This window comes from Eubalaena glacialis, chromosome 1, assembly GCF_028564815.1.
Source record: "Eubalaena glacialis isolate mEubGla1 chromosome 1, mEubGla1.1.hap2.+ XY, whole genome shotgun sequence".
Classification (NCBI taxonomy): Eukaryota; Metazoa; Chordata; class Mammalia; order Artiodactyla; family Balaenidae; genus Eubalaena; species Eubalaena glacialis.
In genome coordinates, this window is record NC_083716.1 from 221,898,827 (window position 1) to 221,911,365 (window position 12,539).

The window sequence follows — 12,539 nt, forward strand, 5'->3', positions numbered from 1 at the left end:
CCCATATCAAGTTGGACCAAAGAGCACAGAAACCATATGTTCTGCTATCTTGTGCCCACCATGGAGAGAGGTCTCAAGATCAAAGCTCCCGAATGGAGGCTTAGCACAGGCCACAGAAGAGAAGTATAAGAAGAAACTGAAGGATTAGACCGAGGGCCTAGACTTCATCCAGAGACAACAATGGGGTGGGACCCAGTAAAGTGAAGTGAGTTGGTTATGTGTTCCACAGATAAGCAATCTCAAAAGCAGGGGAGTGTGAGTGCTTTTTATTCCATGCTAAAGAGAGGAGAGGGTCTCTGAGGAACACCTGGGACTGGCTAGGGACTCTTAAGAAAGGTAGACAAGGCTTCCTAAGCATGCTGTGCCTTTTTGCAGACCTGCCCCATATACCTAAAGTCCATGGTAGATCCTGGGTCTAGAGAACCTTCACCAAAAGAAAGGAGGGCATGGGATTCCCAGAGACTGGCTTCCACTCGGACAGGGAAGGCCAGTGCCCGATGGATTGGAGCCAGGATTCCCTCAATTAATAGTATCCATGCCTGTCAACATGAACTTCAGTTATCTTGCCCTTACAGTGGAGTCCCTGACTGTGTAACTCTGTGTCAGAGATGCTGCTGCCACAGGACCTCCTTTCAAGGTGACACTAGGAAACTACTCTCCAAGTCCATCCTCAGCAGTTGAGACAGCGACAGGTTAACTGAAGAGCCCACTTAGCTTCCTCCTCTTGACCTTCAACAGCTGAGGTCTCTGCATAGGGCCTGAAGTAACCTAGAAAAAAAGGAACCCAAGTTAATAGAGGTTTTGAACAGTTCCACTTAAGTTAGGAAAAGAAATTCCTTCCCCCCATGGCTCTGGTTAAGACGGGTGGCTGACGCAGGAGTTTTGAAGTCCATTCAGGCAGTGAATGTGATATAAGACTCTATGCAGGAGATACGCACATCACTTCTCCCCTAGGCAACAACCTCATAGACCATCACTGCAAGTGCGATAAGGCAGAAAAGGAGTCAAGGTCCATCATTCAGAAGAACTGCAGAGAGGAGACAGCAAGGGAAGATGCAAAAGACCGTGACTCTCCATCCAGAAATCCACAATTTCGATGCCTGGTCACAAATATCCCCCAGTGTTGTTAAGGCAGTGTCAACTAGGTGACAATTCCAGGGACCACTGGCTTGGGAGCTATAGGTGCAGACTCTCCCAAATCTTGAAATGCTATCTAGGAAGCTGCTCATGACTTACTGTGGGCTCTTTTTCAGGCACTGGGAGGGATGGTGCTGAGGAGACCGGCTCTTCTGGCTGATTCAGAAGTTGGCTATCAGTTCCTTGTGAGGAGGCACTGCTTGAGGTCTGGGGATCTCCTGAAATCCGAAAGATCAAGGGAAGATAGTGATGACTGCCTTCTTCTTACCAGAAAGGCATTAGCATTTACCAAGCATTCTGATAAAGGCCAGGCTTTGGTACTAATATGTAAACAGACACAATCCACTTCCAACTAACTTCTGGAAAGCGCTGTTTCTATGGTGAAGATTCTCCAGGCCCACTTTAACCACGTAGGACAAGAGTTTCCCTGACCCAAAACAGCTCACTGTTCTTCTACATATTGCCTGTCATGTCTCAGGTAGGGAGATTAATTTTTTTCCTGGTTCTCTCACTAATTCTCCTAAGCGTGTAGACCAGTCCTAATAAAGCTTTCTGCAGTGATGGAAATGTTCTGTATCTGAGCTGTCCAACCTGGTAGCCACTGGACACATGTGGCTATTGAGCACCTGAAATGTGCAAATGAGGGGATGAATTTTTCATTTTATTTAATTTTTATTTATTTAAATTTAAATAGTCACCATTGGCTAGAGCTACCATATTGAACAGCACAAACCTAGACCCTAACTCTAACCCCAGGGAGACCAAGTACCTCTAGAGCTACTCACCAGTGCCTTGAAGCTTCTGTCCCACTTGGATCTCTTGTCTGGTGACTGCCATATACAGACTCTGTAGATTTGTGACAAAGGGTTTTCCATCACCAACACTGCATGCCTCTGGTAGTTTCTACAGGGGAGAGGAGATGCTATCATTGGTGACATGGTATTGCTAGAGAAAAGAAACTTGATATCCCACTGGCAGAACTGGCATCAACCCTGAAAGAATTTATATACAGAACTTAGATCCAATATAGGACATCCATATCCAAACCTGTTAGGACCAATATAAAGACCTCTTGGGAGGTCTTCTCCTCTGAAAGGCAACTCCAAACAAATATCTTTATTTCCTTCAATGCTTATGTCTATTACGTTTCCCCATGAATACCTCATAGGTTTGTAGGTTCTTTTGTCCAAAAGGATGACCTCTTAGAGGACTGTTTTACGAAATCATCTTCCCTAAGTTGTCCCTGAGTTGTACAGATTACTATTTTAATTAAATTCACTCCTAAACTTCTATACTGGAGAGAGAAAAAGGATGAAATCCAGGAAAGGGGAAAGAGAGCAAAATGGGAATGACAGACTGAGAGACAAGAATAAATTATGGAGATATGATGTTCAGTCAAAGGAGATGGGAGAAACAAAGTTTACAAAGCTTTGGAGGCTTGCCTGCCATTTTATATTCCTTATGCAATCCCATTGTGCTTTACTATAATCCATGAACTCACAATGGGGGTGATATTTCCCCCCAAGTGGGGAGAAAATTTGCTCTTGGGGGATGAAAAAAATCTTACTCATTTAAAGTATAAAGCACAGATACACAAATAGTACATAAACAGAATTTTGGTTTATCTATGGTATTAAAATTTCCTGAGGGGGGATGATTAGGAAAAAATGTCTTAAAAGGTTCCTCAGGGAGGTGATAATGAAAAAAAATTGAGAAACACTGCTACAATCACATTATATTTATCTATTTCCTTCATTATGGAATGAACTGTGGATTTATATCCACAGCAAAATGCTTTGCCTAGTTCAGGTTTCATATACTTGGCTGAACTGAGTTTAAGTAATGGCTGAAGACTTAAGAAAGTGCAATAAAAATGAGATGAAAGAGTATGGTGTCCAGTGGACCTAAACCTGGCTGTACTTCAGAATCTTGGAAAGGGCCCAGAACCACTTCATCTGTCCCTATGCATGCAAATCGCCATGGCTCCCAGCCAAGTTAGCAGGTTCTCCAAGGGAAGCCATGCCAGCAGCTCACATGGGAACAAGCCCAAGAATCCTGGATTGGCCCACATCTCATGTCAAGGGCACTCTCTCTTTGCTATAAGGGCATTCGTTTCTGAAAACCCACTGTGGGAGAAGGATGGAAGAGAGAAAGTGGGAGAAGCAGTGAAGTAGTTGCTGAACCATGGTCAAGATTATACAGCTCTTTCCCTGAGCATGGTGGTAACTGAAAAACTTATTGATCCCTGGGAAATGTAACATAGATTTCTACTCCAACCCTACTCACATAAAGACTGTATCAGTCTTGGACTTTCACTGGAAACCGCAGACAATCAGTCAGGAGTCTTGAGTGCAGACGTTGCTTCCAGCAGTAATCTCACTAGGAGTATAACAGCCCTCTTCAGCAGCATTCCCTGAGGAATGAACTGAAACAGGCCATGGACCTCTATCTCACCTCACTCTCCTTCCTAAGTTCAGCTCTCCAACCCCCAAGCCACCTCCTCCAGCAGAAGGTCCTCTACTCTATGGCCAGAGAGCCCTGACAGCAGAGAGGCAAACGGCTGTTCTCCGTCCTCACATCTCATGTGTCTGGGATCTCCCTTCATACTGCTCGGGAAGTGTGGCCTCTCTTAGGGTCACCCACACACGGTTTGGTAGGCACTGCGCTGTCTGTACAAACAGGCCAGGCAGAATCTAGGCAGTCCAGGGTCATCTCCTCCTGCCCTTTCTATGGAACTAAACAGACTCATAAAATTTCCAGGGTGACCTTTAGCCAGTTCATGTATTTAGTCTCAAAATGAAGTGCCAGAAATGAAAGGCCACTGGAGCTACTGCTGTCCTGGACCTAAGTCCAAATCCAGAAGCTGTATCTTAGCCCTTCCTCCATCCTTCCCCTTTTCAGGGAGATCTGGTCCTGCAGCTGCTACCAAAGGTCATCCCACCCGATTGTCTATTCTCAGAAAAATACTAGGAAGAGAATATTGGGACATTTCCTGCATATTTACTATGTGCTAGACACTGCTCTAAGTATTTAAAGGTATCAACCCATTCTGTCTTACTCACTGCTATTTCCCTGGCACCTAGAACAACCTGGCCCGCAGGGGATGCTCAGTAACTATGTATGAATGAAGGACTATGGTAGGCATGAGTATGACCCCATCTTGCTGAGGCAGTTACAGCTAGTAAGTGGTGGAACAAGATCAGAATCCAGACCATGTGGCTTCACGGCCCTCGCATATAACAACTACCCTATTTACTTCTCTGAAGCATAGAATTTTAGTCTAAAGGGCAATACAGGCTTCCCCAGGATTACAGCCCTTAATTCCTTGCATCACATATCATCTGCATATATTCCCATCCAGCTCAGAAACAAGCTCCCTCAGGGGACAAGAAAAACACGAGCAGATATAAAGGAGGCAACTGGCCCTACCTGGAACTCTCAGAGGGCTGAAGGGCCATACTCTTAATCCTGTTCTAGCTGTTCCCCATCATCATTGATTCCCTGGGCATCATTCTCAGAATATGCTAGGGAAGACAGGTGGTGAGGCCTGAGCCTGGCAAGGAGAAATATTAGTTCCCTGTGCAGGACAATGGTAGGGGTGAGCTGGGGCGGGCAGCAGAGATCAAAGGGAGAAGCTGGAGTCAGGACTAAGAAAAGCAAATAGCAGTGCCCCCTGCTATAAGTACACCTGAGCCAGGAGCAAGGTGTACCAGCCACAAGCGGGTCACTGCCCAGAATGGGGAGGGGAAGAAGAGCCAGGTCAGTCTACTGTATAATATGTTCATCTGATTAACCCAGAATCAATTCTACTCAGCAGAAAGGTTACTGAGATTCTACCATGTGCCAGGTACTACAGGACTGGGGGAGGGGAAGTGGATGTACCAGTCCTTCCCTCCTCAGAACAGGACAGAGTTAGTATAAAGATAAATAAGTCAGGGCTTCCCTGGTGGTGCAGTGGTTAAGAATCCGCCTGCCAATGCAGGGGACACTGGTTTGAGCCCTGGTCTGGGAAGATCCCACATGCCGCAGAGCAACTAAGCCCATGCGCCACAACTAACTAAGCCTGTGCTCTAGAGCCCGCAAGCCACAAGTACTGAAGCCCGTGCACCTAGAGCCCGTGCTCTGCAACAAGAGAAGCCACCACAATGAGAAGCCCGCGCGCCGCAATGTCGAGTAGCCCCAGCTCGCCACAACTAGAGAAAGCCCGCACGCAGCAATGAAGGCCCGACGCAGCCAAAAATAAATAAATAAATAAATAAATAAATAAAAATTAAAAAAAAAAAAGATAAATAAGTCAGAGGCCCTGCCTCAAAGAGTTTACAGTCACACATGGGACAGAGGCAGATGCAGGTATCCCCCGCTTTTTGAAAATTTGCTTGATGCCACTTTGCTTTTAGGAAAAGCCTACGTTAGTACCTGTTTTTGCTAACTGGAAGAAATCCAAAAAAGATTTTCGCTTTTATGAAAAAAGGTAATTGCTCCTTCACTTTACCCCATTTCAGCTTATGAAATGGTTCATAGGAGTGCTCTACTTTCAGATAGAAGGAGGAACCTGTATGTGTGTGTGTGTGTTTTTCAGGCATTATGCTATAACAGAGTTATAAACAAAGGGTAATAAGAACCCAGAGAAGAAGGAAGGGACAAAGTCTCACTGAGAGTCCTGCAAAACACTTCAGAGGTGGTGACATTGAGTTAAGCCTTTGCAAGGTTAGACTTTGAATGTGGTGGAAGTATTTGAAGCACAAAGGTGTGAAAAGACAGACAGGTGGACAGATCTCATGGGAAATGAGACTGGAAGGCTAAATTCATATCCACGAGATGGCAAAGGACTTTGTTTTCTGAATTAAGGATATGCCCATGGGAATCCCTTTTGTTTCACAAAGTGGCTTTCTCTGCTATACAACTACTTGCCAAGGCTTCCTTGGCATCAAACTATTACTGATACAACATTGAGGAGTCAGAAGTTTCCTCAAGGTTTCCCTTTCTAGGCTTTCTGCTACATTTAGAACCTCTTCACCACTTACTGCTGGTACTGTGACCCTTTAAGAGCCATAAGAGCTACATCACTCTCCTGTCTCCAGTAGCTCTGTTACTCTCTCACCTCCAGTCCACTAGGATTTTGGCCCCTGCTATACGGCCACATCAGAAGCGTTAGGAAAACCAAAGTTACAGAAATCATAAAGGGCATTTTATTTCCCCTTCTTGTCCCTATGGCAGCCCATGTTGGTTGCTAGGCCCCAAACTCCCCTCCTTTAACCATAATTCCCATCTTCACTGAGTCTAAAACTCACTCCCAGTGGTCTGGAAATTCTAAGACCCCCCTCCTACCCCGTGATGCCAACAGGATCTGTTGGAGCAATCCCAACTGCCATTTTCAACTAGAAATAAAAGGTCTGATCCTACCCTCACTCCCCACCCCCATCTCATCCCTCCTTTCCTCTGAGGCTGCTTCAGAAAAGAAACCTTTAGAAGCCTCGGTAAGGAAAGGCTGGACCCCGATATACTGCTCACCCTACTCAGTATGGACCCACAGGTGAAGTATACAGGTTTAAAAGACAGAAGAGAAGGGAGAAATGAGCAAACTGGAGCCCCCAGCACTAGCCCTGAGTAGGTCTTTGGTTCTGGCACCAGCCCCAGAAGCTGGCACAGCCCCAAGGCCCTGACACTGACCACCACAATATCATAACCGCCAGGGCAGGGCCCCCAACACGTGACTTCCCAAGGGTAAGAATCCTCTCCTCCCTCTTGCAATGTGGTAAACTGCTGTACTGTATACAAACTTCCCTCCCTAGAGGGCCCAAGTCAGGTTAGGAAATCATGGTAATCTTCATCATTAGCTCCTCTTTGCGGTAAGAGCATACTGGAAAACCCTTCTAAGGTCTCAGATTACCAAAGGTTTACCAAAATAAATAGGGAGGAACAAGAAAACTGGTTTGGGAAGAGGACTCCAAGGAGAAAGACTCTTCGGAATAGAATTCCACCCCCCCACACCATCCATTCATTCGGCAAATATTTACTGATTACCTACAGTGTTCACGATGATGTGGGTGCTGGGGATACAGTATATTGAACAAAAGAGATAAAAATTCCCTGCCCTCCTGAAGTTTACATTCTAGAGAGGGGAGATCAACAACAAACATAGCTAATTAAACCATACTCTCTATCAGATGGTGTTAGCACCACAGAGAAAAATAAATCAGCACAGGCTGATTATGGGATGGGGCAGGAATGTGTTGCAATTTTAAATAGAGGTCAAAGAAGGCCTCACTGAGAGATGACACTTTAAAAAGACCTAAAGGAAAGTAACAGGACGATCCACTGGCTATCTAGATCAAGTGACCAGATCCCCAGTCTGCCTGGGTCAGTCCCAGTTTGTGCTTGTTGTCGTTTATTAGTAGAGCTCCTTTTCTCTCGTGTAAGTGTCCCAATTTGGAATGATAAATTAGATGGTCACCCTATATCAGAGGAAGAGCATGGCAGGTATGTGGATATGTGTCTGTGTGTTTATTTGAAATCGTGAGATAATGTAGCATATGATCTTTTATTCTGTAAGATGGGAAGCCACTGGAGTTTATAAAGAGAAGAGTGAAATGATCTGATACACATTTTAAAAAGATCACTTTGAATGTAGAAAGACAAGTGGGCAGATCTGTTAGGAGGCTGCTACAATAACCAAGTGAGAGAGGATAGTAGCTTGGGTCTGGGTGGCAACAGTGGAGGTGGTGAGAAGTGATCAGATTCTGGATATATCTGAAGGTATGGCCGATAGGATTCATTGATGGATTGGATATAGAACGTGAGAGGAATCAAGGATAACTCTACTCCAGGGCATAAGGCAGATGTTACAGAGGGATAATCCAGAAACCTAAAATAAAATCAGAGATAACCTGAAATGGCTGCTGGGTCGACAACACAGACTCAACCTGGGTAGTAAAACAGGGAGACTCAGTGGGAAAGGTGAACCCAATGCCCAAGAGAAGTGTCAAAAAGTTTAAAAAGAGGAAGCCATACGTGGCTCTCACTCAAAGAGGAAGAAGCAAAACTGTCTAGGAATTAGGGGGGAAAAAGTCTCAGAAAAAAAGATAAGTAGAAACAAACTTTAAGTTCTGGCTTTAGAGTCACAAAGACTCGGATTTGTACCTAAGGTCTTCTATTTGCTAGCTGTGACACTTTGGGCAATTTACTGTATTTAATCAACGTCCTATTTTAAGAGAAAAAAAGAGATGGAGGGTTGGGTAGATATGGGGGGTGGGGAGGGAGGACTGAGACAAACAATATCTACATCATAGAGTTATGAGAGGATTAAACAAGCGAGTAGAATAAGTACCCAAGAAATCTCTGTCCCCTCCCTCTGCAAGACAAAGGAGGCTCAAGAAATGCCCTAATGAGCTCTAGTACTTAGAGAAACCAGGGTCTCACCCAATTGTTAACCTTTCCCCACTGCGTGCCAAAGCATATGATCTAAAGATTCAGTGACTACTCAAAGCCCAGGTCAGGGAGGTACAGTCACAGAAACCCAGCTAGTAACCTGTGGGTAGTTTACTGTCCACCATGGCCACACGAGCCCAATCCTCAGTCTCCAGTAAGGACCGAGGTCCTGGCTTTAAACTCTGGCTTTGCCAGTTAGCAGCTATGTTACTTACTTCTTTTAGCCTCTGTCCCCTCACCAGAACAATGAGGAGACCAATACCTACTTTTATGAGACTGACAGAAGGATTATATGAGGTAATACATGTAAAGGTTGCCTGCTCCATATAAATTATGTCTCCTGACCTCCCCTCAAATGCTCTTGTTGCCTCTCAAGTATCTTCTTTACTCTCCCAATGTGCAGGACCTACCCAAGAAGCCAAGGTTTCACCTTCATTCTCCTCACCCTCTTTTTTTGGGAGGTGGTGGGTATAACAGTGGAGAGTAAAGCTTCCTATTCCAGAAGCACACAAAGCATAAACAGCTTACTCCCTGAAAAACTTTAGCTAAAGTCCAACAATGATTCCACCAGGAGCCCTTTCTCACCGCCGTTTCCTGCTCCCCAGTGAGGCCTGGGCAAGAGGCTCTGCTATGGTGTTTCCATTGTAAAGTAATATACACTCAGTAAAGGCTATTTGGAAAGTAGAAAAACGTGACGTGCAGATATGTCATTCAAACAGTCAGTCATATGTTTTTGATGGGATTAATCTCACAGCTTCTTCAGAGTTTGAGAGGGGAAAAAAAAAAGTTAATAGGACAGAGAAAAGAGACGTGGTGGTGATGTCCAGGTTTTCAAAAGACGACCAGTTCACTCTCCCTTCGCCTCCCTTGAAATTTTTCCACAGCAGCTCACTTGGATGAGGTGTTTCAGGCAAGATCTAAGCCCAAGGGGACCCTCTGTGTTGTCCCTCACAGAATACGCCTCTGAATTCCCTCAGTTCACTGATCACAAACCTTGGTGATTTGGGAGAGACCCGGCGCTCTAAGGATACGAGGCACGCTGCCCTTGAGATCGTATGCGAAGTCGACGAGACAGCTGACCTGCTCCTGTGTTTGGTCTGGTTTGGCTTTGTTGGGTCTGTGTCACACAAGGCCCACCCTGGCCATTGTGCCCTGCCGAGGCTGACCTCACCATGCTCTCCCGTCGGCCTCCGGTTCCTGAGCACCCACCCACTCGGCACTGGGCTCTACTAGGGAAAAAACACAAACAGACCTGAACTTAATCTTGTGTTTGAGACCTTGCAAATTAATTATAGTCTACCTCAGCCCTCCCCACTTTTAAAACTAGGTGGGAGAATGGATGCATGCATACACTCACCTATCCAAGCATGCATACATGCAATCCAGTTAAATCATTACATCGCTTTCTTTGTGGTCTGCCCTTCAAAATGGGATAATTTTGCTGCCTCACTCTCCCTCACAGTGCTGGAAATGCAACCGAGATAAAATAGGTGCAGAGTTCAAAACAGTTTGAGATAAAGTCCAGATTTTTCTGGTTCTGCTTGAGGCCTAGGTAGCTCCCTGAAGTGCACAGTCAGAAGAGAAGGGAGATGGGAAGAAAGACTATAAAGAGAGGTCCAAACAGAAGGCTTGAATAATATTAGTAAGATGAACATTTTGGAATGCTTTCAATGTACTAGGTACTAGGCTAAGCATTTTAATCCATTATCTCAATTAATCTCCACAGTAAGCCTACCAGGTAGGCACTAAAATCATTCTCATTTTATACAGGGGAAAACAAAGGCTCAGAGAGGTTATGAAACTTGACTAGGGCCACAGCTAGAAAGTTGCAGAATGGGGCAGCAGAAGGCCCAGGAGGCTGAACTCCAGAACATACACTTGAACCACTTCACTGTATCTCCTCGTAAAATCACCCACTGAGACAGCCATTTCTCCCTCCCATCCCCCAGCTCCCACTCCCCAGAAGGAGGTTGGTCCCTGTTCTGAGGCCTAGTGGTACTAGAATGTAGCTCTCTCACCTTCCTTCTGAAACCTCCAAAGAGCCCAAGAGACTGATAGAGGGAAAAGACAAAATGCCCTCTAGAGAAGGAAGGCCTTACTTAATTAAGTCCTTGACTGTCCTCCAACAGGACTAGAAAATCAGAAAAATGAATCTCTGGTATGGGGAGGCTCTAGACTCTAAATCTCCTTTTAAAATAAGTACAGCCCCTCAAAGTCATAGCAGGAAGGCCCCTCAGCTCTGCCCCAAAAGAAAAATAATGGTAAAGGGAGTGGAAGTGAAGGTGGGGGCAGGAGCCGCCGCTCTCATAAGAGCCCTTTGTGGTGGCTGCCTCTGAAAGGAGGTTTTGCTAGACAAGGTGGAACTTCTCAAGGTGACAAGCAAATGGTACAGCCTGAGTGGTGACCCTCTGCTCGCTCGTAACCACCCCCTCCCCTCCGGAGGGCCAGAGCCTACACTGTCCCCGAAGCCCCACCCAGCGCCAGCACAAACCACGGCTTTCTAACTAACAAGCAGCAAAGGGGCTGGGGGGACGCAAGTGGTTTCCTGGGGGGGAAGGAATCCTCAGAGCCCCTCAGAAAGTGCAGTAGCAACTCTCATTCCTTCTTTTTCTACTCCCACTCCTTCTCCAGGAAGAACAAGCAGCTCCTGTCAGCTCTGGCTCAGGGAGGGGGCGCCAACCAGCCCATCGGGGACAACCAGTCTGAAGGATAGTTTAGCCCCTCTCTCAAAGTCAGCCACCTCACCATCCTTTCTCCAAGTGGAAATGAAACAAAGAGGTAAAAACCAAAAAGAAAAGAGCATCAGGTTTAAGAACAAAAAGAAAATCACAACAATACAGCAGGTATCTGACTCTGAAAGCTTGTGATCCCTGCCCTGTGCCATGAGCAATACACAGGAGCACATATTTCATTTTTTCCCTGTATCAGTGGAGAAGAGAGGACAGTCAACTGGGTCTGTAGGGCACAGAGGTGATTTAGAGGACCCGGTAGTATTATCTGTAGGACCTCTACCACCAAAGGGATTCTCTTTCACTCCCCATTACACGCTTGACAGCTGGGAACACAGCCCACGGCGGCTGTGATCTCATGGGCTCCTCGCCCCCACCCTTCCTGTCCTCTCCACCCCACAGAATCTTCCTCTATACGGTGATGCACCGCCTCCCCATAACACACACACACACACACACACACACACACACACACACGCTCATGATAAGGGCCTGATCTTTATGACCTTAGGTAGGCAAAGATTTCTTAACAGGACATAAATCATAAAGGAAAAGATTGATAAATTGGACTACATCAAAGTTAGGAACTTCTGTTCATCAAAAGATACAAATAAGAGAGCAAAAAAGCAAGCTATAAAGTGGGAGAAAATATTTGCAATACATATAACCAACAAAGGACTCATTTTCAGAATATTTGAAGAACTCTGAAAAATCAATAAGAAAAAGACAAATAACCCAATAGAAAATTGACAAAAGGCTCGGTCATAGCTAAGTGATCAATAATTACATGAAAATGTACAGAACCTCATTAGTCACTGGGGGAGTTAAAAAGCCACAGTAGGATACCACTACATATTCACTATAATGGCTAAAAAGAAAAGGCAGATAATACAAGTGTTGGCAAGGATGCGATACAACCAGAACTCTCATATACTTCTTGTATGAGTATAAATTGATATAGTTGTTTTGGAAAACCGTTTGGCAGTATCTACAAAATCTAACATATGTATAACTATGAAGCATCCAACACAAATGGGTAAATAAATTGTGGAATAGTCTTACAATAAAATATTATACAGAAATGAAAATTAACAAACTACTACTAACATGGATGAATTTCATAAAAATTTTGTTGAGTGAAAGAAGTCAGACACAAAAGAGTACATACCATATAATTCCACTTATATGAAATTCAAAACAGGCAAAATTAATCTATCATATTAAAAGTCAGGACGGTGACCCTTT

General features: G+C 45.0%; 1 protein-coding gene across 2 annotated transcripts in view; it reads right to left on the reverse strand.

The window, feature by feature from the left end:
• Positions 1 to 251: 251 nt before the first annotated feature.
• NHEJ1 (non-homologous end joining factor 1) overlaps positions 252 to 12,539 on the reverse strand; it is a 74,635-nt gene continuing 62,347 nt past the window's right edge. The window contains exons 6-9 of one of the 2 annotated variants that reach the window (XR_009700622.1): positions 9,559 to 9,791; positions 1,923 to 2,040; positions 1,237 to 1,355; positions 252 to 768 (exon numbers count right to left, since the gene is read on the reverse strand). Coding sequence is in view for 1 of the 2 variants with exons in the window: in XM_061187564.1 (XP_061043547.1) it covers positions 694 to 768; positions 1,237 to 1,355; positions 1,923 to 2,040 (312 nt within the window). In the remaining variant the exon portion in view is untranslated. The remainder of the gene's footprint in view (positions 769 to 1,236; positions 1,356 to 1,922; positions 2,041 to 9,558; positions 9,792 to 12,539) is intronic. The other variant, XM_061187564.1, reaches the window with a different exon arrangement.